The following is a 22,006-nucleotide window of genomic DNA, read 5'->3' on the forward strand; positions in this document are numbered from 1 at the left end:
GCTTCCAAAAGTATTTTGAGAATGTTATTGGTCTATAAAGTGAAACATTTTGAAAATGTTCTTTGCTTTTTCCTCTTCTAAGAAATAGCTCTCCATACAGGGCTGTCAAAAGAGGGAAAACTACATTTCCCATAATGCCCCAGATCCGGAAGGAAATGATACTCAACACTTCCCGTGATTCCTTATAGACCGGAAGCCGGGACCTTAGTTCTCTTTCCCATCTTGCAAGGTAAGAATGGCGGGGCGTCTTTGGAAGACTCGATTTCGGGATCCCCAATCCTTCGCCATCCGAATCAGGAGGGTATCAAGTGGACACGTGCAGGGGTCGGACATGCTCGGGGTCATCTGAGAGGCCTCCCAGACGCTTCATTTATCTCGCCTGGGTTTGCGCAGGGGCACGAAGAGGGTGAGGTGGGGTGCCGAAGAGGCTCCGGAGCTCCCGGCTGCTTGCCGCCCTCCTGGGCTGGGGATACAGGGCCCTTCTGGGGATCCGTAGTGGGGCAGCAGGGACCGGGATGACGGCACGCGTTCCGGAATCCCGGGTTCGGGTTCCAAAAGACGCCGCTGAGTTTGTCTAAGCCACGTTGAGCTTTGTGAGGCCAAATGCTACTTTTCCTTCTCATATCCGCGACCGGAAGTCGCCTGTTGGCTTTGCGCTTTTCAGCCTGGCCTGGGTTTGGGTTGCATGTTGGTGTGTTCTCGTCTCCAAAGTCGAATTTCTTGACTGAGACGGCAGTCTAAAAAAGCGCGAAAGCATAGCAAGCAGACGGTTTCAAGGTCCAGCCTCGCTGCTTCGTAGCCGTGGCGATTTGTTAGATTCCTAATTCACAAAACAGGAATAGTGAACGAATGGAATAGGGACTTTTGACCACTAAATATTTAGCGAACAGGTGTAAGATCTCTTCAAATTAAAAATTAACCACTATGAGGGCTGTTGCAGATGCGTGTGGTTTTGGAGGAAGACCTAGATGTTCCAGGGGAGGAGGGGGTGAGGGTTCGTCTCCGAAACCTGTTAATGTAGTGTTTAGATATTGCTTTGTCATGGGGTAATTGGTGAAATGCGTTTCTTTTTTAATGTGTGTACTGGTAGATGGCGGGCGAAAAAGCTGAGAAGCCGGATACTAAGGAGAAGAAACCCGAAGCCAAGAAGGTTGATGCAGGTGGCAAGGCTAAGAAGGGTAACCCCAAGGCTAAAACGCCAAAGAAGGGGAAGCCCCACTGCAGCCGAAACCCTGTCCTAGTTAGAGGAATTGGCAGATATTCCCGATCAGCTATGTACTCCAGAAAGGCCATGTACAAGAGGAAGTATTCAGCAGCCAAATCCAGGGTAAGGGGATGCAGAAGATCACTGACCATGACATACAGCTTCACCTTAGAAATTTTTGTCTGCCTTTGACTTTGATGCATTTGTGTCCCGTTAGGTTGAAAAGAAAAAGAAGGAGAAGGTTCTTGCAACTGTCACAAAACCAGTTGGTGGTGACAAGAACGGTGGTACCCGAGTGGTTAAACTTCGCAAAATGGTAAGATTTGGAAGAGACCGTAAACGGGAAGCTTGAATACCGTGAGGGTTTTTTGGTGTTCTCAGGTTTTAGAAGTTTGTGTTGGCCAGAGAATTACCGATAGAGGATTCTGGGTTTACAGCCAGGCCTCTTAAACATTTGTTTGATCTTAAGTGGAGTTGCTTTTCTGTGCTTTTCTTTCTTTGCCTGTAGAGCAGGAATAAGGGTCTGCCTCACAGTGTTGTGTGAATTAAGTGGGGCATGAATTCTCGAATGCTGCCAGACCTGTAGAACGGTTACGTACCAGAGCACTGTTGCTTGGCTCCTCTACCATGCACAAGACCCAACACTTTCTCAACGTTTGCTCTGTAATTTCCATTATGAAAATATTCCCAGATGTAGTACAGTCATCACAGTGGAAAATTGTGATGCCCCAGAGGGAAAGTGGCACTTTGATTCCTGTCACAGTTTTTGTGGGCTGGTTTTTCTGTTAGGTACTAATGTTTTGTGGTCAAAGCCGAGGTTATTGTGAGTTATTTGTCATACACTTAAAAGTTTTTGTGTGGGGTCTTGTTTTTACAATATATGAACTGGTGGTCCTGATTGGAACTGTGTGGTTTTGTTTTCCTTTGTGCATGACATGGGAGTGATGCACGTTAATGTGGAGGATGTGAACACAATGGAAAAACAAACATGCTTCCTTCATAACTTCCAAACCATGTGTCACATGTGTTTTTGGAGAATTACAGTTTAGGTTAAGGTCAGGGAGCCAAGGAAAGCTTGAGAATCACTGCTACACCACAGTGTGATGGTAGGACAGTGTATGAGAGCTTGCCGTCTGATTCCAAAGTTTGGTTTGATCCTAAGTCTACAAAGGTAACTTGCTTGATGCTTTCTGTCTTTCCCTGAACACACAGCTCCTTGAGTTAAATGGATTCCTCTTGTGTTTTGCATAGGAAAGGATAAGCGGCATTGACCTTTTCCAAATTTACTGTCACCTTGGGAGAAGTGAAAATGAAATGCAACAGTGTAAATCATTTAAAATAGGTGAAAAGGGTGTGTGTAGCAAGTGTTGACAACCAGCTCTACTAATCTGACTAGCTTGTTTAAATAAGTTGGACCTGTGGATTCCTTACAGCCTAGGTATTACCCTACTGAAGATGTGCCTCGAAAGCTGTTGAGCCACGGCAAAAAACCTTTCAGCCAGCACGTGAGAAGACTGCGGGCTAGCATCACTCCTGGGACCATTCTGATCATCCTCACTGGGCGCCACAGAGGCAAGGTGAGCAGAGCAGGCACTTCAGCTCAGGTGCCTGAGACGCTTGATCATAGTTCACACTCTGGGTAGGGTTTTTGTGTTTGCCGATGGTCACCATAGTTCACGGGGTGTGGGGAGGTAACAATACCAGCAGCCTAGTCACTAGCGTAATGTGTTTAGTCCATGATGCGCAGTAAGTTACTACCATTTGCCGCTGTTGGGAATACTTCAGTTATTTCCTTAGGACAGTTTTGCAGGGCTAGAATTACTGAGTTAAAGAATGTACATTTTGTTGTTGTTGGAAGTAATAGTTGCTTTTATAAACAAGCACACAAAAGTATTGTTCACATCCAAGGGGTGCCCCTGTTCGTAGTTGGTATATTTGATTCCAGAGTTGCTGAGCAGATACATAAAAGTTTTCTTTACCAAATTTAGAAGCCTACGATTTGATTAATTTAGAAGTCTGTTTTTAATCACAGAAATGTCTGACATGTCTGTTTAATTTACAGAGGGTAGTTTTCCTGAAGCAACTGAGCAGTGGTTTGCTGCTTGTGACTGGTAAGAAAATGCTTGGATTTTATATTCTCTGAAACTTGGCATTTTTAAATGTACTTTTGCTTCCACCTACATGGAAGTTTCAGTGTTGTGAGATTATATGTCCCGTTTTATTGTCCTGCATACACCTGAGTTCTAAAGAAGCAGGTGTTTAAATTTTGTGTGGCAACATAACACCAAGTAACTGCCACCTAAAGTGCAGAATGGTTGGCCGTTAACCCCAGGGAATGATCCTGCATAAGACTTGTAATCGGTCTGCCACTTGGAACCAAACTACAGTTGCTAAACAGGTAAAAAGTAAACTGTTCGCTCTGGAAAGCAGTGCTTGGTTTACTTTTGCAGGGACCTGTGGTTTTGGCCAACGTGTATGAGTGACCATGCTGTCTCCCAGCTTGGGTGACTTAAGAGGAAGGGGGAGCCTTGGGCAAACTGAGATCTTGAAAAAGTCTGGATTCTGGCTGTAGAAAGGGCAGTTTGAGATTTCTTCAGCTGAATAGAAAATTGAATGCACCAGGTTTCTTTAAATCCAAAGTCTGTTCTTACATCTTTGCTTTCTCTTTCCTTCGGTATGTTGATATTTTTTTCCTTAGGACCTCTGTCCCTCAATCGAGTTCCTCTGCGTAGAACACACCAGAAATTCGTCATTGCCACTTCTACCAAAATTGATATCAGCAGTGTGAAAATCCCCAAACATCTCACCGATGCTTACTTCAAGAAGAAGAAGCTGCGTAAGCCCAGACACCAGGAAGGTGAGATCTTCGACACTGAGAAAGAGGTAAGCCTCTCTTTCTGTCTCGGCCTCTGATAGCTCCAGCTTCCCTAGGTGGGAGTGAAAACAAAATTTTCACAAAGAATTGACGAAAGTTGTTAATAATGAGGAATATCTGGGGAAAAATATCGTTCCAGATGATGCTGCATTCAGTGATTCTTAATGGCAATTGAGAGCTCAGCTCAGAATGTTTTTTAAGATTTTGACAGTGAAAGAGCACAAGCAGGGGGAACAGCAGAGGGAGAGGGAGAAGCAGGCTCTCCACTAAGCAGGGAGCCTGATGCAGGGCTCCATCTCAGAAACCTGGGATCATGACCTGAGCCAAAGGCAGATGGTTAATTGACCCAGGCGCCCCTAAGTCCTACTGTTCTATTGGGAGTTCACACTTGCTTATCCTTTTTTTCGGAGGGGAAGGGAAAGAATCTTAAGCAGGTTCCTTGCCAGCTCAGAGCCCCACATGGGGCTTGATCTTACAACCCTGAGATCATGACCTGAGCCAGAATCAAGAGTCAGACGCTTTACTGACTGAGCTATCCAGGGGCCGCAACCCTTGTTTATCCTTGATGTGTATTAAAGTAGACAAAAGGAAGAGAGCTGCAATTTTTACTGTTAAAAACAAGGTTAGGGGCGCCTGGGTAGCGCAGTCGTTAAAGCGTCTGCCTTCGGCTCAGGGCGTGATCCTGGCGATCCGGGATCGAGTCCCACATCAGGCTCTTCCGCTATGAGCCTGCTTCTTCCTCTCCCACTCCCCCTGCTGTGTTCCCTCTCTCGCTGGCTGTCTCTCTGTCACATAAATAAATAAAATCTAAAAAAAAAAAAAAAAAAAAAAAAAAAAATAAAAACAAGGTTATACTACCACACAGCCCTCCAAGGAGAGGATTCTCAGAATTGCTTTCTAAATATCCCTGGGATTGAGTACTTGTGAAATAGGATTCCCGAGTCAACTGGAGTCTGGTACTTGTGCCCTACTTTTAAATGATTTTCTTTTTCTCGCCCTAGAAATACGAGATTACAGAGCAGCGCAAGGTCGATCAGAAAGCTGTGGACTCGCAAATTCTGCCCAAAATCAAAGCTGTTCCTCAGCTTCAGGGCTACCTCCGCTCTGTGTTTTCTCTTACAAATGGAGTTTATCCTCACAAATTGGTGTTCTAAATTTCTTACAAAGAACCTAATTAAATAACTTGGTCTATTTCCTTTGTGTCGTCTTTAAAATTTCTATCTGCCTGGAGGTGTGGTTTGACTCAGCCAGCTTGTGGGGTGTTGGCCTCTGCCAAGCGGAGTGGGGATTGGGAGGGGGTACCAGCCGCAGTGGAACGTCCTCTTTGGCTTTGGATCAGCGTTTTAGCTTCTTAGTGTCTGGCTTGTCACCCAGCACCCGCCCGTATGAAATAGTGCCATTTTCCCGGGCATCACTGGACGGGTCAGTACTGGACCAGGAGGATGAGAAACGGCTCTGCTCTTCAGGCCACAGACTTTCCTTCCTTTGACTATGCATCTCTCCCCCATCGGCCCAACTCCTAATCATTGCCGTTAGTCTTGCGGATCTCGTTCTTTACAAGCATACACAGCAAATGAGTAGAATGGTTTACCGTCTTTTTTTTTTTTTTTTTAAGCCACGAACCTCGTGTGCTATACATACTATCACACAGATAACTGTGTTTTGGGCGTTCCTTTCAGTCCATCTTCATTGACAGGGTACTGTACCGTTACATGGATATTTGGGTTTATGTCATTTGTAATTACATACAAGGTAGTCAACAAGTTCAAGTGTGCGTACAGATGAGTAGCAGGTAAGGATCATTTTTGGCTGAGTAAGGATTTATGTGTTTTAATTTCAGTAGATGGTGCCAAACTCCCATTCGTGGGGTTTGAGCCAGATTGTGCTCCTGTACAACAGTGTCTTTCTCCACAGTCTCCCTTAAACAAGGGGTCATCAGATTTGGGGTTTGGGTAGATGGTAAGTGAAAGATGGCCCTAGTGGTTTTTTGAAGTTGCTTTTATTGATAATTCACATTTGATGAGCTATTGAGTGTAGTTCTGTGACACTTGTGCAGTTGGGTAAGCATCACCGCCACGAAAGTTCCCTCGTGCTCATAACGTCCGCTCCCGATCCAGGCAGTCCCTGATCAAACCCGTTCCTGTGCTTTTGCTTTTCAGAATATCCTAGTGTGCTACTTAGCATAGTGTTGCTGGGATTTGTTCATATCGATGGCTCAGTAGTTCTTGTCCGTTGTTGCTCCATTAGATCCTTCTATCACTATCCTAAAATTCACCCTCTGAAAGACATTTGGGTTCACACTTAACTGGAGATGATGAGTAAGGCCACTGTCAACACTCACATGCAAGTTTTTGGGTATATTTTCATTTCTGTTGGGTGAAAATGCAGGATTGTTCGCTTATATGGTGAATGCATGTTTAACTTTGTGAGAAACTGGCAGCCTTCCCCATTTTGCATCCCACCCGCAATGTGTGACGGTTCTAGTCACTCCACTGCCTTCTCAGCACGTGGTATTTTCAGTTTTTCGTAATCGAGATATAATTGACAGCTGTCGGTGTACAATTCAGGGGTATGATGTAATGATCACCACCGTAAGTCTAGTTAACATCCATCACCATGTGTAGTTAGAAAATCTTGTGAGAACTTATAAAATCTAGCAACTTTCAAACAATGATACAGTATTAACTAGTCCCCATGCTGTATGTTACATCCCCATGATGGTCGTCGTCTTTTTTTTTTTTTTTAATTCTAGGCTCACCACTAGGTATATAGCGTGTGCTCTGATATATTTTCAAAACAAATCCAAACCTGTCATTTCTGGCTATGGTCTCTCTAGTGGTTCTTTATCACTCTGGTTCAGTTCCCAAAATCGTTTTGGCTCCAAGGCCCTCTGATTGGCCCATTTCTTAAGCCTATTCTTCCTCTCTGCCCTTCAGACACCAATTAGGGAGTAGATACCCCAGGTTATCCCACTTCTCTCTGACCTGGTTACCTTGCAACCATCATCAAGTTCAATAATTTGTTATGATGACTGAACAGAACTCAGAAACACATTGCATTTATTTGTTATTAAAAAGGATACAACTCAGAACAGCCAAATGGGAGAGATCTGTAGCACAAGGGTAAGGATAGTGGGGGAAACATGGATTTTGCATGGCCCCCTTCCAGCACCTCCGTATGTTCACCAACCCGGAAGCTCATCAAACCTTTTTGCTCAAGTTTTCTGTTTTTTGGGGTTTTTTTTCCCCAAGACTTTTTGCAGAGCTTAATCTCCAGCTTCTTCCCCACCTCAATCCCAGGTCCACCACCCCACCCCTATGCTGCCTTGCCTTAAGTTTAGGGAGGGGTGAAAGTTCCAGCCTTATAATCAGTTGGACTTCTGGTGACCAGCCCCATCTTGAGGCTGGGGTCCTATCCTAAGTCACTGCATTAGCATAAACGCAATTATGATCTAAAGGAGCTTCTGAACAATAACAAAAGATACCCCTGTCGCTGGGGAAATTCCATGGGTTTTAGGAGCTCTGTGCCAGGGACAAAGACCAAATATATTTTTGTGTTATATCACATTCCCCATCTCAAAACAGCTGTAGCTTAATCACACAGGCCAAGTCCCTTTTGCCACATGAAGTAACATACACGTGGCCGGGGGAGGGGGCGGTTTAGAGCACAGACATAATTTGGGGCTATTATTCAGCCTGTGGCACCTCCCAGGCTGTCGTGACCAGGGTCTAGGGCCTGAATCCCAACTTGAGAGGTCTAACAAGTGTTGAACAGAGCTGCCATGCGCAATTCAAAAATACCATCAAAGTACAAAATACATGTAAGGAAAGTCAACAATGTTCTGAATTTCCCCATACATTATACAAGTATACAAGTATAAAATGGGAATTTCTTTGGGAAAAGGGTGTGGAATTATTCATTCAAAAGATATCCATCGAGTGCAGGTCATTTGGAAACGGTGCAGAGGTTAACATTAGAGCTTTGGGAATCAAGAAGACTTGGATTTGAAGCCTGACTTTGCTGCTTACGCTTTTACCTTTCAGATAATTGATAGAATAATAGGAAATGTTATGGTCCAGAGTATGTGCTGAGCAGCTAACGCATATACTTCTTTTCTGTATAACTGTTTTATTGTGATAAAATATAACAAAATGTACTATTTTAAACATTTTTAAGTGTGCAGTTCCCATTGTGCAGCCATTACCACCATCCATCTCCAGAACTTTTTTGTCATTCCAAACTGAAACCCTGTACCCATTAACCACCAACTCCCCATTCCCCACCTGCCCAGCCTCTGGTATTCTATTCTACTCGGTCTCTAGAATTGGACTATTTTATGTACCGCACATACAGTATTTGTGTCTGGCTTATTTCACTTTGCATGGTGTCTTCAGGGTTCATTCATGTTGTAGCATGTGTCAGTACTTGACTCCTTTTTATGGCTGAATCCTATTCCATTGAGTGGATATATTACATTTTGTTAACTCATTCACCCATGGATGCACATTTGGGTTTTTTCTCCCTTTCGGCAACCGTGAGTAAAGCTGCTGTGAACATTGATACACAGATATTTATTCAAGTCCTTGCTTTTGATTATGTTTGGTATATATTAGAAGTGGAATTGCTTGAGGGTGCCTAGCTGGCTCAGTCGGTAGAGCATGCAACTCTTGATCTTGGGGTTGTGAGTTCAAGCCTCACTCTGGGTGTAGAGATTACTTAAAATAAAAAAAATTCAAAAAATTAAAAAAAAAAAGTACGTTAAGAGCCTCTGTAAGCCGGCTACCAGCAAGAGATAGAGCAGCGGAGCACAAAGATGGAACTTTTAGAAGTCTGATCTGGTGAGGGATGTCACTCAGGCTGTTAACCAGGGGCGGAACCCTAGCTGGGACAGTGTGGTCTCAGGATCCCTGGGGTCACAGGAAGACTGGGGGTGCCTGAGTATGGCTGAGCTCCCAGGCATCAGAGCAGGGAAGCCGGCTGCAAACAGTGAGTTGAGGAGTGGGCTCCCAGCTCGGGGTTGTCATAAACCATGAACCTCGGCAGTCAGGTGACTGCTTTCTGAGCAGGGGCCCAAAAAGCGGCAGAACCGGGGAGACCCCCCCCCACCCACCCTCCCCTGGGAGGAGCAGCGTGGAAGCACACTGCAGGAGTCTGCAGGGTTTGGAGACTCGAAACGGGGTCATGTGCCTGAGATAGAAGTGCTGGGTCACAGGCCGGGTGAGCAGGGAGTGAGGACAGAGACCAGGGAGACGTGAGTGACTGCTGTTCCCTGAGGGCGCACTGAGGAGTGCAGCCCAGAGGTTTCCGCTCCAGGCCCAGAGATTGGGAGGCTGCCATTTCCATTCTCATCCTCTAAAGCTGCGCAGAAAGCCTTCAGGGAACATGGGCTACAGAGAGCAAAACAGAGATTATTTAGCCTGGCCCCCTGGCAAGGGCAGCACAATTCCACCCAAGGCAAAGACACTCAAGAGTCAATGCAACACGCCCCTCCCCCAGGAGGTCCGCGAGAACATCCCGCCAAGACCAAGTTAACTGATCAATGAGAACTGCAAAACTAGCGCTAGGGGAATACAGCACATAGAATTCATAGCTTTCCCCCCCCCCCATGATCTGTAGTCTTTCAACATTAATTTTTTTTTCAAAAAGAAAAAGGACCCAAATAAAATCGTGAATGAAAGAGGAGAAATCACAACGTACACTAACAAAATACAAACAATTGTAAGAACATATTATGAGTAAATATTTGCCTACAAATTAGGCAATCTGGAAGAAATGGAGGCATTCCTAGAGATGTACAAACTATCAAAACTGAAACAGGAAGAAGTAGAAAACCTGAACAGACTCATAACCAGCAAGGATATTGAAGCAGTAATCAAAAATCTCCCAAAAAACGAGAGCCCAGGGCCAGATGGCTTCCCAGGGGAATTCTACCAAACATTTAAAGAAGAACTAATATCTATTCTTTCAAAGCTGTTTCAAGAAATAGAAGTGGAAGGGAAACTTGCAAACTCTTTCTATTAGGCCAGCATGACCTTGATCCCAAAACCAGGCAAAGACCCCACCAAAAAGGAGGATTACAGACAAATATCCCTCATGAACATGATGTAAAAATTCTCACCAAGATCCTAGCCAATAGGATCCAAGAGTCCATTAAAAGGCTTATTCACCAAGGCCAAGTGGGATTCATTCCTGGGCGGCAAGAGTGGTTCAACATCCACAGATCTACACCACATTAATAAAAGAAAGGACGAGAACCATACGATCCTCTCAAAAGATGCAGGAAAAGCATTGGACAAAGTACAGCATCCTTTCTTGGTTAAAACTCTTCACAGTGTAGGGATAGAGGGAACATACCTCAATATCAAAAGCCATCTACAAAAAGCCCACAGCGAATATCATCCTCAATGGGGAAAAACTGAGAGCTTCTCCCCTAAGGTCAGGAACACGGCAGGGATGTCCACTATCACCACTGCTGTTCAACATGGTACTAGAAGTCCTAGCCTCAGCAATCAGGCAATGAAAAGAAAGAAAAGGCATCTGAATTGGCAAAGAAACCCCAAAATTGCTAGAACTCATACAGGAATTCAGCAAGCAGCAGGATATAAAATCAATGCACAGAAATCCGTTGCATTTCTATACACTAACAATGAGACAGAAGAAAAAGAAATTAAGGAGTCGATTCCATTTACAATGGCACCAAAAACCGTAAGACACCTAGGAATAAACCTAGCCAAAGAGGCAAAGGGTCTGTACTCAGAAAACTATAGAACATTCATGAAAGAAATTGAGGAAGACACAGAGAAACAGAAAAATGTTCCGTGCTCATAGATTAGAAGAAGAAATATTGTTAAAATGTCTATGCTCCCTAGAGCAATCTACACATTCAATGCAATCCCTATCAAAATACCATCAACTTTTTTTACAGAGCTGGAACAAATAATCCTGAAATTTGTATGGAACCAGAAAAGACCCTGAATAGCCAAAGGCATGTTGAAAAAGAAAACCAGGGGCGCCTGGGTGGCACAGCGGTTAAGCGTCTGCCTTCGGCTCAGGGCGTGATCCTGGCGTTATGGGATCGAGCCCCACATCAGGCTCTTCTGCTGGGAGCCTGCTTCTTCCTCTCCCACTCCCGCTGCTTGTGTTCCCTCTCTCGCTGGCTGTCTCTATCTCTGTCAAATAAATAAATAATAAAAAAAAATCTTAAAAAAAAAAAAAAGAAAGAAAGAAAGAAAAGAAAAAGAAAACCAAAGCTGGTGGCATCACAATTCCGGACTTCAAGCTCTATTACAAAGCTGTAATCATCAAGACAGTATGGTACTGGCACAAAAACAGACACATAGATCAATGGAACAGCATAGAGAACCCAGAAACAGACCCTCAACTCTATGGGCAACTAATCTTTTTTTTTTTTTAAGATTTTATTTATTTATTTAACAGAGAGAGAGACAGCCAGCGAAAGAGGGAACACAAGCAGGGGGAGTGGGAGAGGAAGAAGCAGGTTCCCAGCAGAGGAGCCCCATGTGGGGCTCGATCCCAGAACACTGGGATCACGCCCTGAGCCAAAGGCAGACGCTTAACGACTGCACCACCCAGGCGCCCCTAAGATATATACTTTAAACTCTCTTAATACTACCACCATAGGAAGCATGTTCTTGTATTTTCGTTATCATTCCCATTTTACAGATGGGAAGACTAAGGCACAGAGAGGTTAAGTAACTCCTCCAAATGGGATCTGAACCTGGATTGTCTGGCCCTTGGACCCGTCCTCTTAACCACGTCCTCTATCACCTCTCAAATTATTAAAGCAGAGCCTTGGTTCAACTAATCTCCCTACCTATGGACTTCCCTACAAAAGATGACCTGGTGTTAATGCATTCCGTGAATCTTCGACTCTGTATTAAGCACCGACTATGTGCCAAGCATTGTGCTAGACATTCTGTATCTTACAGTCTAGCAAGGGAGAGAGGCACCTAAATTTTATTACTAATCATTCAATATCAGTTAAGGATTACTAAAAGAGGCAGACATATGATGTTTGGGGGGCCAGGGGCGTTCTCTGTGAGGTAGCCGAGACCTGAGGGATGAGCGGGAGTTTGCCGAGCTACCCAGGTGGGGAAGTGCATTTAGGCTCTCGAACAGGAAGTGTAAAGGCCAAGAGGTAGGAACAGTTATACAATTGGTAAAGAAATTGAAAGAAGCCAGGGTGACTTTCTTAGATTGCTGCGGACACTGGTCCGAGACGAGGTGAAGAAGCAGCCGAGGGGTAGGAGCTTAGGGAGCACGCAGCACATGTAAAACCACATTGTGGACGGATGTGTGAGGTTTTCTGCACAGCATCTTCAGATCCCCTAAGCTCGAAAAGCCTTACAAAGCAGCTACTTTATTCCAAGCACCATGCCAGGCACTAGGGATTTAGGGATTAACCATAAAAAAGATCTCAGTATCGTCAGTGGCTGACTGACAACAAAAAGCACATATTTCACCCCTCCCTGGTCTGTGGGTAGGCTGTGGGTTGGTTTTACTTTGGGGCGGGGATCTGTGGGGTGTGTGTATGTGTGTGCGTGTGTGTGTGCGCACGCACGTGTGTGTGTGTATGCGTATGGGAGAGTGAGGACTGTTCTGTGCATTGTAGGGTGTTTAGCAGCATCTCTGGTCTCTGTTCACTGGATGTCAGTAGGATTCAACCCCATCCATGATAATAAAAATCATTTGCAGACATTGCCAAACATTCGTGGTAGGCAAAATCACCCCCAGTTGAGAACCACTGTTCTTGATCTCCTGCTTGCTCCCAAGTCTCTCCCCAAGTATGAAGCAGGTGCTTCTGCTCTGTAGGCTTCTCTTCCCCCCCCGCACAGGTAGGACTGCTAACAGTGCCATGTAAGGTCTGCTCCCCCATTAGATTTTTCAGCTTCTAGAGGATCGGAGCTATGACTCAGTTATAAGAGTCCGGCAGAAAGTAGGAATGTGACAATTCCTTGTTTGATGGAAGATTTCCATGGGTAAATATCTAGGAGTGGAATGATGGATCAAAAGGCATGGTCCCTTTATGACTTTTGGGTATGTGTGGCCAAAGTGCTTTTCCAGAAAGACCATGCTGACTTCAAGGTCTACCAGCAAAGATGACGTGTTTGCCCAAGAGCTGCGCCATCCCTGGGTTGAAGTCAAAATTTGATTTCAATTACTGGTGAAAAATGGTGCCACATTTAATAATAACGAACACTTGTTGAGAGCTTCTTACATTGCAGGCATGGTGTTAATGGCCCTGCCCATATTAACTCATTTAATCTTCACAAAAACCCTATGAGGTAGGTAGGATTGCTATCATCCTATTTTAAGATGGGAAAACTGCAGGACAGATGTGTGCAATGATCTGGCCGAGGCAACGTGCAAAGGAGCTGGGACACAAACCCAGGCGGTCCGTGATTCAAAAGCCACACACGCTGCATTTCATGTCATGTTTTTCTTCACGTCAGTTTCCCGCACCATTCTCTCTTCATTTAATGCGTCATCCTCAGGGAACCTTCCCCAAGTCTCAGACCAGGTCCCTGGACTTCTCATCCTCTGTGGAAGTACTTGTTCCAAGTCACCTCCCCATCCTAAGCTTCAGGAACCTAATCTTTCCTTGCACAAAGTAGACACTTGGCCCAAATATGGAGCTGGTGCTTCTGCTATGTGCGGGGCCCTTCCCTCATCACAGATAGGACTTCTTGCCCTCGGAATACTGAATTACGGAAAACATAAAGAGCTTGCTTTTCTTTTCGTGCAAATTCTAGGATTGTGTCTTTGGCTCACTTTTCCTTTGTGGGGGGGACCGTTTCTTTCTTTCTTTCTTTTTTTTTTAGATTTATTTATTTATTTATTTATGTATTTGACAGAGACAGCCAGCGAGAGAGGGAACACAAGCAGGAAGAGTGGGAGAGGAAGAAGCAGGCTCCCAACGGAGGAGCCTGATGTCACCGGGATCACGCCCTGAGCCGAAGGCAGACGCCTAACGACTGCGCTACCCAGGCGCCCCAAGGGGGGGGACCGTTTCTTAATCTAAGTTTTTGCAGCCGGGGAGTTTTTTTGCAAATTGGCAAGCGGGAATTTTAAATTCCAGTGCAGCAAGGCTTCTGATACCCACCAGGAGGCGCCAGAGGACACAGCAACTTTCAGAGCTCCATGGGGCCTGATTTTTTCCACTAAGAGCTGCACTTAACGCTGCTTCATCTTGGGCTTTTCAAAAATCAGCGTGGAGGCTTGTCCCTTAGTTATGGTAATTCAAAGAAGCGCCAAGGAGGATTTCTCCCTCTTCGTTTTTTCAAATATCTCTTTCATCCTATTTCCTTTCCCTGCTGCTTCATAGACCCACCCATGAGCCCTAATAATCTTCCTTGAATAAAAAAAAAAAGAAGAAAGAAAGAAAAAGAAAAAAAGAAAAAAAAAAAAAGAACAGGATCTACCACATCATTTGGGGAAAAAAAAGATATTGGGTAGGTGTATGTTTCCTCTTTGAGACTGTGATTAGCGAGATGGAAATAATCAATCTCCCCCACAGTTTCTGTCAGTGTGTGTGTCTGTTTAACAGATGTGTGCATGTGTTTTTTTCCTTGGTGTTTTGAAAAACCTTAAAAATTAACATGGATGCTTTGTCTAAAGCTATTTCAAGCTCTATTAAGGCTTTTCAAGGACCACTTATCTTCATGCCACACTCGCGTTTTTGTGAGCCCAGTAAGGATTAGAGACTCATTTTAGACAGTCAGCTGGTACAGAAAAGCCAGCAGAAGGGAGAGATATTGCAAAATCCCAGAGGGGCCCCAGCTTGAGCTGAGGCCGGTGAACATCACGTCAGCAGCTGGGGCAGCAGGGAGATGGTCTCCATCAACAAGCTTGCTGTCTCTCAGGGAGATGCCTCCCAGGGAAAACTGAGGTCCAAAAGCTATTCTTCCTGCATTCTCATGCTTCCTCTTTGCTTCCAACTTAAGGTTGCTCAGACGATACCTTCTCTTCTCTTCTCTCCCCATCCTAATACCCCACTCCCGAATGGAAGAGTGGAAAGGACAATTCCAAAGAAAAGAAATCATCCACCAGAAACCTTTTCTTTCTATGAACCTATGCATGTTTCCTGTGTGCATGGTGTATGTGTTTGCGTGTGTGTGTGTGTGTGTGTGTGTGTGTGTTGTCTTGACTAAATTTGGATTCTTTGCTCCCAGGCTTCCACCATAGAGTTCTTTTGACCACGGACTTTCTTTGTCTTTCTGACCATTCTAGAAATTTCCGGTAAATGGTCTTTTTCCAGAGGGGGTTCTATAAATATTAATTCATCAGCTGCCTCATCATGGTACGGTGGCAGCCATGCAGTCCTATGACTAATTAATTACTGTTGCTAAAATATTAAATAACTATTCATTATGCAGTCTAAAGACTTTCAGCCCTGGATTCGTGTTGCTTTCATTACTTGGGGTGAAGGACAATAGTTCCTGGGCATCCTGACTCTTGATCTTGAAATATAAACAATAAGAGCAGGAGAATGTTTCTCTGAGCTACACAAGAAGGTTGTTTAGATTCTAAAATCTGAGCATTAAGAAAATTGTCATGGTTGCCATTAGGTTTGGAAGTTGTGAGCAAAAGGGAAGAGTGGTTTCTTTACAGCCCAAATAAGGAAGCTGGGGGGCTCCTGGGGGGCTCAGTTGGTTAAGCATCCAACTCTTGGGGCGCCTGGGTAGCGCAGTCGTTAAAGCGTCTGCCTTCGGCTCAGGGCGTGATCCCGGCGTTCCGGGATCGAGCCCCACATCGGGCTCCTCCGCTGGGAGCCTGCTTCTTTCTCTCTCACTCCCCTGCTGTGTTCCCTCTCTCGCTGGCTGTCTCTCTGTCACATAAATAAATAAAATCTTTAAAAAAAAAAAAAAGCATCCAACTCTTGATCTCAGCTCAGGTCTTGATCTCAGGGTTGTGAGTGTAAGCCCCATGTTGGGCTTCATGCTGGACATGGAGCCTACTTAAAAAAAAAAACAACCCCAAAACCAAGAACAAAGTGAGGAAGCTGGGATTGTAGAATGAGACAGACCTGGGTTCATATCTGAGCTTTAATATTTACTGGTTGTGAGACATTGAGCAAGTATCCAGTTGAGCCTTGGTGTCCCAACTGGAAGGGGGGATAATAATATTACCTCACTCAGAGGGTTATTGTGAGGATGTGTAAAACGGTCGTTTCATCACATTTGCCTGTTTTATTGTTTTCGTGGCACTGATCTGCTCTGAACTGTTGGACTTAGTGTTCGTTGCTTCCTGTCTGTCTCTCCCACTTGATTGTCACCTCCTTGCGAGAAGACTTTTCTGTCTTTGACCAATGTCTGTTACACAGCAGGAATCAAGAAATATTTGTTGAATGAATAAAAGGAGAAGGGCCATCTTTCTGTGGACTCTTTTCAACACATGTTATTGTAGCTGTCCAGGTCTCTGAGAGCGGGGAGTTAATTTTTCATATATTAATTCAAGTATTCAGGTACATCTCCATTCTGTATACCTTCCAGGATTTGACATCTGCTATGGACTTAACAAATGTTTGTGGAGGGTGCCTGGGTGGCTCAGTGAAGTGTCTGCCTTGGGCTCAGGTCATGATTCCAGGGTCCTGGGATGGAGTCCCACATCGGACTCCCTGCTCAGCTAGGAGTCTGCTTCTCCCTCTCCCTCTGCCCCTCCTCTCTGCTCTTGCTTGCGTGCACGCTCTCTCAAATAAACAAATAAAATCTTTAGAAAAGTGCTTGTGGAATAAGTATCATAAAAATGAAATTAAAATCATGATAAGGGGCATGAGATTATTGTAACAGTGCTATGAATATGAGTTATTTGCTTAGGAGGGAGGCAGCACAGGATGGAGCCTGCTATGGGTTTAAATCTTGATTCTGCCAATTCCTAGGCAGGGGCCAGTCACTTAATTCTGAGCCTCAGTTCTTGTATGATGGGGCTGTTAATGAATACTCTGAAGGGTATATGGTAGATAAATGAATAGATATATTCTGACTCCTAGGTGCTCAATAGATTTTGAAAAATTTTTCTTAAAGATTTTGTTTATTTATTTGAGAGGGAGAGATAGAGAGAGCAACAGAGAGCATGAACGGGGAGCAGAGGGAGAAGCAGACTCCCTGTCCCAGGACCCTGGGATCATGACTTGAGCGAAGGCAGACAGTTAACCAACTGAGCCACCCAGGAACCCCAATAGCTTTTATTTTTTAAATTTTTTTCTTTTATCAAAAGTAATACATGTTCTAGGAAGAAAACTGGGAAAACATTCCAAAGCACGAACCACACATCCCCCCCAGTAAGCTGTAAATGCATTGCTGAGATTCACCCAAATGTTATATCAGGCATGATATCCTCCAGGCTTTTTATTCTGTATCTATAGTCATACATGCATGTAATTTTCAAATGTAGTTATACATAAACATAAATAAATTCCCAAATTCCCTTACTATTTTAGCCTATATTTTTTCCATTTAGCAATAGATGATGAACATTCACTTGCATTAATATTCTTTTTTTTTTTTTTTTAAAGATTTTATTTATTTATTCGACAGAGATAGAGATAGCCAGCGAGAGAGGGAACACAAGCAGGGGGAGTGGGAGAGGAAGAAGCAGGCTCATAGCCGAGGAGCCTGATGTGGGGCTCGATCCCAGAACGCTGGGATCACGCCCTGAGCCGAAGGCAGACGCTTAACCGCTGTGCCACCCAGGCGCCCCCACTTGCATTAATATTCTTCACAAACATTATTCTGAATGGCTTCATATTGCATCTTATGGATATACCATTATTATGGTTAACTATTTCCATACTGTTGGATGTTTAGACTGGTTGTAATCTTTCCTCTTATAAACAGTACTGATCTGTACATCCCTGTATATACATCCTTGACAATGGGTCTGATTATTTCCTTTGAAGAACTTCTTTAGAGTCAAATTGCTGAATCAAAGGGAATGCACCTTAATGTTCTTCTGGTTCATTTGCTTATTTATTCTTTATGAAAACTATTTTCAGAGCAGTTTTCAGCTCATGGCAAAATTGAGAGGAAGGTACAGAGATTTCCCATATACTCCCTGCCTCCACATATGCATGGCTTCCCTTATCTTCAACTTCCTCCACCAGATGGTACATTTGTTGCAACTGAGGAACCCATACCGACACACCATCATCCCCAAAGTCCATAGCTTACACTATGGTTCACTCTTGGTTCACATTCTATGCGTTTGGACAAATGTATAATGACATGTATTCATCGTTATGGTACCAAGCAGAGTATTTTCACTGCCCTAAAAATCCTCCATGCTTTGCCTATTCATCACTCTCTCCACACCCCAAAACCTTGGCAACCACTGATCTTTTTACTGTCTCCATAGTTCTGCCTTTTCCAGAATGTCCGATGGTTGGAATCACACGGTATGTAGCCTTTTCTTTTTCTTTTTAATATTTTATTTATTTATTTATTTATTTATTTATTTATTTATTTTAAAGATTTTATTTATTTGACAACAAGGGAGAGCTAGCGTGCAAGCTGGGGGAGTGGAAGGCAGAGGGAGAGGGAGAAGCAGACATCCCGCTGAGCAGGGAGCCAGATGTGAGACTCAATCCCAGGACCCTGGGATCATGACCTGAGCTGAAGACTGAGCCACCCAGGTGCCCCTTAATTAATTAATTTATTTTAGGGGGGGAGGGGCAGAGAGCATCTTATGCAGAATCCACACTGAGTGCAGAGCCCAATGGGGGGCTCAATTCCACAACAGAGCCCCATGTGGGCTCCATCTCAGGATCTGAGGTCAGGGACTGAGCTGAAACCAAGAGTCCCACGCTCAATCGACTGTGCCACCCAGGTGCCCCATATGTAGCCTTTTCAAATTGGCTTCTTTCACTTGGTAGTATGCCTTAAAGTTTCCTCCATGTCTTTTCATGGCTTGATAGTCATTTCTTTTTAGCTCTGAATAATATTCCATTGCTTGGATGGACCTCAGTTTATCCACTCACCTGTGGAAGGGCATGCTGGTTACCTCCAAGTTGTGGAAATTATGAATAAAGCTGCTATAAACATCTGTGCGCATGGTTTGGGGGGTTTTTTGGTGTTTTTTTTTTTTTTTTTTGTGGACATGCATACATTTTCAAGTCCTTTGATACCAACGAGTGCTTTTTTTTTTTAATTATAAAAGCAATACAAAGATAGCAATCTTCACCTCAACCATTACAGACCAGTTCCACTCCGATGGCAACTCACATTAACAATTTGGAATGTGTTCTCCTACACATTTTTCTCTACATACATGGTTCTTTCCTTTCTTGTTTAAATGAAAATGGGACGGCGTGCATATTTTTAAGGTGCATGTCAATCAGTGTCGAATATTGATGAAATATAACAAGTTTCAACCCCACTCGGAAGCACTTATTAAGTGCCAGACGTTGGGCACCAAGCATTGTGCTTTATTTTCATCGGGTTTTGAGTGCTTATTGAGTACTAGACATTTTAGTAAATATGAAGCACCTACTGTGAGGCGCTACCAAGTGCTTATGAACAAGTGTGCAATGTGCCAGATTTTTGCATATATCTCGTTTAAATACGAAAGCAGGGAGTGAACCTCCATGTTCTGCCTCAGGTGGGGGTTTTGCCCCCTGCGAGGGGGGCATACCAGAGTAGGTAGAGGAGGGGAGGCGGCGGCTTCTTCTCCCGGTGGGCTGCAGACCCAGGGCACCCCCGAACGTCTAGGGGTAGAAGGAGACGGGAAGGTCAGTCTGAGGACAAGACCGAGTGAAAGACGAGGTAGAGATCCTGCAGACGGGTAAGCACCGAGCCGCCCTCGGTGGGCGGGGCCAATCGGGCGGGCGGGGCCTGTATTGTCCGCTCCGCGGGGCATGCCGGGAGCCCCGCCCCCAACATGGCGTCTCACTGACAGTTGGCTGCTGAGCGGCAGAGGCGGGTCCTGCTCCTCAGGGCGGCGGCGGTGGTGGCGGGGCCGGGGTCTCCGGGGCCGGGGGTGGGGGGATGGCGGCTCGGACCGCCTAGGGCGGAGCTGCACAGGCGAGGCGGCGAGCGGGGCGCTGCAGGCGGGCGCGGCGACTGCTGCTATGGACTGGTGATCTCGGCGGCTCCTGCTCGCGTCTCCCCCGGGCCGGGCGGCTGCTCCTCACCGTCAACCCTCAGCCGGGGCCATGGGCTCGTCTGCGGCCGCGGCAGCTGCGGCGGCGGCGGCCGCGGACTCGGCGCAGTGGCTTTCGGTGAAGGAGGAGACCATCTTCCTGCACGACGGGCTGATCCGGGTCACCGACCTGGCCGAGCTGCCCAGCGAGATCCTCGGGGGCCCGGAGGCCGCCGACACCGACTTGGAGGTGAGCGAGGCAGATCCCTGGCCTCAGCCAGCAGATTAGTCCGCCCGCCCCGCATCCCCGGGGTCGGGCCGTCACATCTCTGCCTCACCCCCTCCCCGAGGCCCCCAGAAGGCTGCCCCGGCAGGTGTGTGGGCGCGGGGAGGACAGGTGGGGGGCCGTGGCCGCAGGTCCGCAGCCCGCCCGCCTCCCTGCCTCCTCCGGGCCTCAAGTCCGCCGGGGATTGCATTTGTGGTTTCATTCTGAGCGTTCCGACACCCGGCATTTTATTAGACTATCACCCGGCACGGCCTTCACGCCCTGGAAGAGCCACCGTCGCCTCCCAGGCTCTCCAGACTCTCTCTCCCCTCCCCCACGGACCCCCTGGACTCACTTCCAGGGCACACCCAGGTTGCTTAGCTTTGGGGACATTTTAATTTTAACGTTGTATACCTCCTTCTTTCTCATTCCCAGTTTTATGTTGATTTTTCTTCCTCCCGGGGGAGGGTATTGGCAGCTGTCGGTAGGTGATGGGCAATCCAGCAACTTCTCTGTGTCGTGCCTCGGATTGACACGGGGCCTTTGTCAGGGAAGCGGGCGGTGTGGACAGCGAGGGTGATGCTACAGGGGCCCTCCGTGAGCTCTCCGCAAAGGGTCACGGGTGCTTTAGGCCTCAAGGCCTTTTTCATGAGCTCGGGGGGGGGGGGTTGTCTCCGAGAAACCGAGGCTCAGGAGCTGTGGCAGGTGCAAAAGCAAATCTCCGCATTTGTGCTACTGCTGGATTTGGGGGCAGAAGGAAACCAAAATGCTCGGTTGATGAGAACTTTCCACCGACTTCAGTTGGTTTCGTGTTTGCCCAGAGGTGGGAATACCGGCAGTATCATTTCACCGAGGCCAGCCGATGCTGACGCTGCACCCCCTCCACTTTGTGGGGTGATATTTTGATGTGTAGGTAGCATGGGGTGTCATGAAATTCTTACTGTCGCAAGGTGGACTCTCTGGGGTAGGGCGCGGAGAGGATGGCCTGTCTTCTGGCTAAAAACGGAATGCGAAGAATCTTTTGTGTTTTGCGGTTTTGCATGCACTTTGGCTTTCAGCACAAGGAACGTTTGTAGAAATGGATTATAACCCATTACTGTGTGTTTCTGGAAACGGTAGTGATCAGATCGCGTTGGCCAAGACGTTTGGGCGTGCTTGAGATGCGAATGCGTTCCACTGTGTTTTGTGTCTGGATTTGAGGTTGAGGTTGCAGCATTCCCATTGTGAACTCTTAGTTGACTTATTTTATAGTCTGACCACCGAAAGGGGAAGATACAAGTTGATAGGGAATTCCTAATACGGGATTACGGTTTTCTTGTGTCTCATTTAGGCCTATTCTAGAAAAAGCAAGTGTCTGAGTGTCTTATCGGCTTGAAAACTCAAAGGGTATTAAGCTATGATGGTGGAATCTTTTTATTTAATTGACTGTTGAATGTGAAATGTGGGAAGTGGATGCTCTTTGTTCCTTAGAGACTAAGTTCACAGATCCCCAAATTTTATATGTATGTAATATATTTAGGATTAAAAGGTAGGAGTAGTTAAAAATACCTGAGCTCTTAAGTTGGCT

The 22,006-nt window shown here is 45.6% G+C and overlaps 2 protein-coding genes across 2 annotated transcripts in view; both read left to right on the forward strand.

The window, feature by feature from the left end:
- Window positions 1-208: 208 nt before the first annotated feature.
- Window positions 209-5,272, forward strand: RPL6 (ribosomal protein L6). Its single transcript, XM_045776495.2, has 7 exons — window positions 209-229; window positions 1,091-1,327; window positions 1,422-1,520; window positions 2,638-2,781; window positions 3,267-3,315; window positions 3,903-4,087; window positions 5,081-5,272. The coding sequence occupies exons 2-7, from the start codon at window positions 1,091-1,093 to the stop codon at window positions 5,231-5,233; spliced, it is 867 nt and encodes a 288-aa protein (XP_045632451.2). The 5' UTR covers window positions 209-229; the 3' UTR covers window positions 5,234-5,272.
- A 14,755-nt stretch (window positions 5,273-20,027) lies between these two features.
- Window positions 20,028-22,006, forward strand: part of LOC148107444 (uncharacterized) — a 47,571-nt gene continuing 45,592 nt past the window's right edge. Inside the window, exon 1 of the mRNA XM_087857347.1 lies at window positions 20,028-20,424. Coding sequence (XP_087713473.1) covers window positions 20,248-20,424 — 177 coding nt within the window. The 5' untranslated portion in view covers window positions 20,028-20,247. The remainder of the gene's footprint in view (window positions 20,425-22,006) is intronic.

The sequence above is a fragment of the Ursus americanus genome, chromosome 30 (assembly GCF_024610735.1).
Source record: "Ursus americanus isolate L20-20 chromosome 30, mUrsAme1.1.p, whole genome shotgun sequence".
Taxonomy (NCBI): Eukaryota; Metazoa; Chordata; class Mammalia; order Carnivora; family Ursidae; genus Ursus; species Ursus americanus.

Excerpts from the sequence above, each read along its gene's own strand:
- RPL6 (XM_045776495.2), top strand. The coding sequence starts at position 1,091 with ATGGCGGGCGAAAAAGCTGAGAAGCCGGATACTAAGGAGAAGAAACCC. Across the intron at positions 1,521-2,637 it reads TGGTTAAACTTCGCAAAATG|CCTAGGTATTACCCTACTGA; the intron begins GTAAGATTTGGA and ends GATTCCTTACAG. Across the intron at positions 4,088-5,080 it reads TCTTCGACACTGAGAAAGAG|AAATACGAGATTACAGAGCA; the intron begins GTAAGCCTCTCT and ends TTCTCGCCCTAG.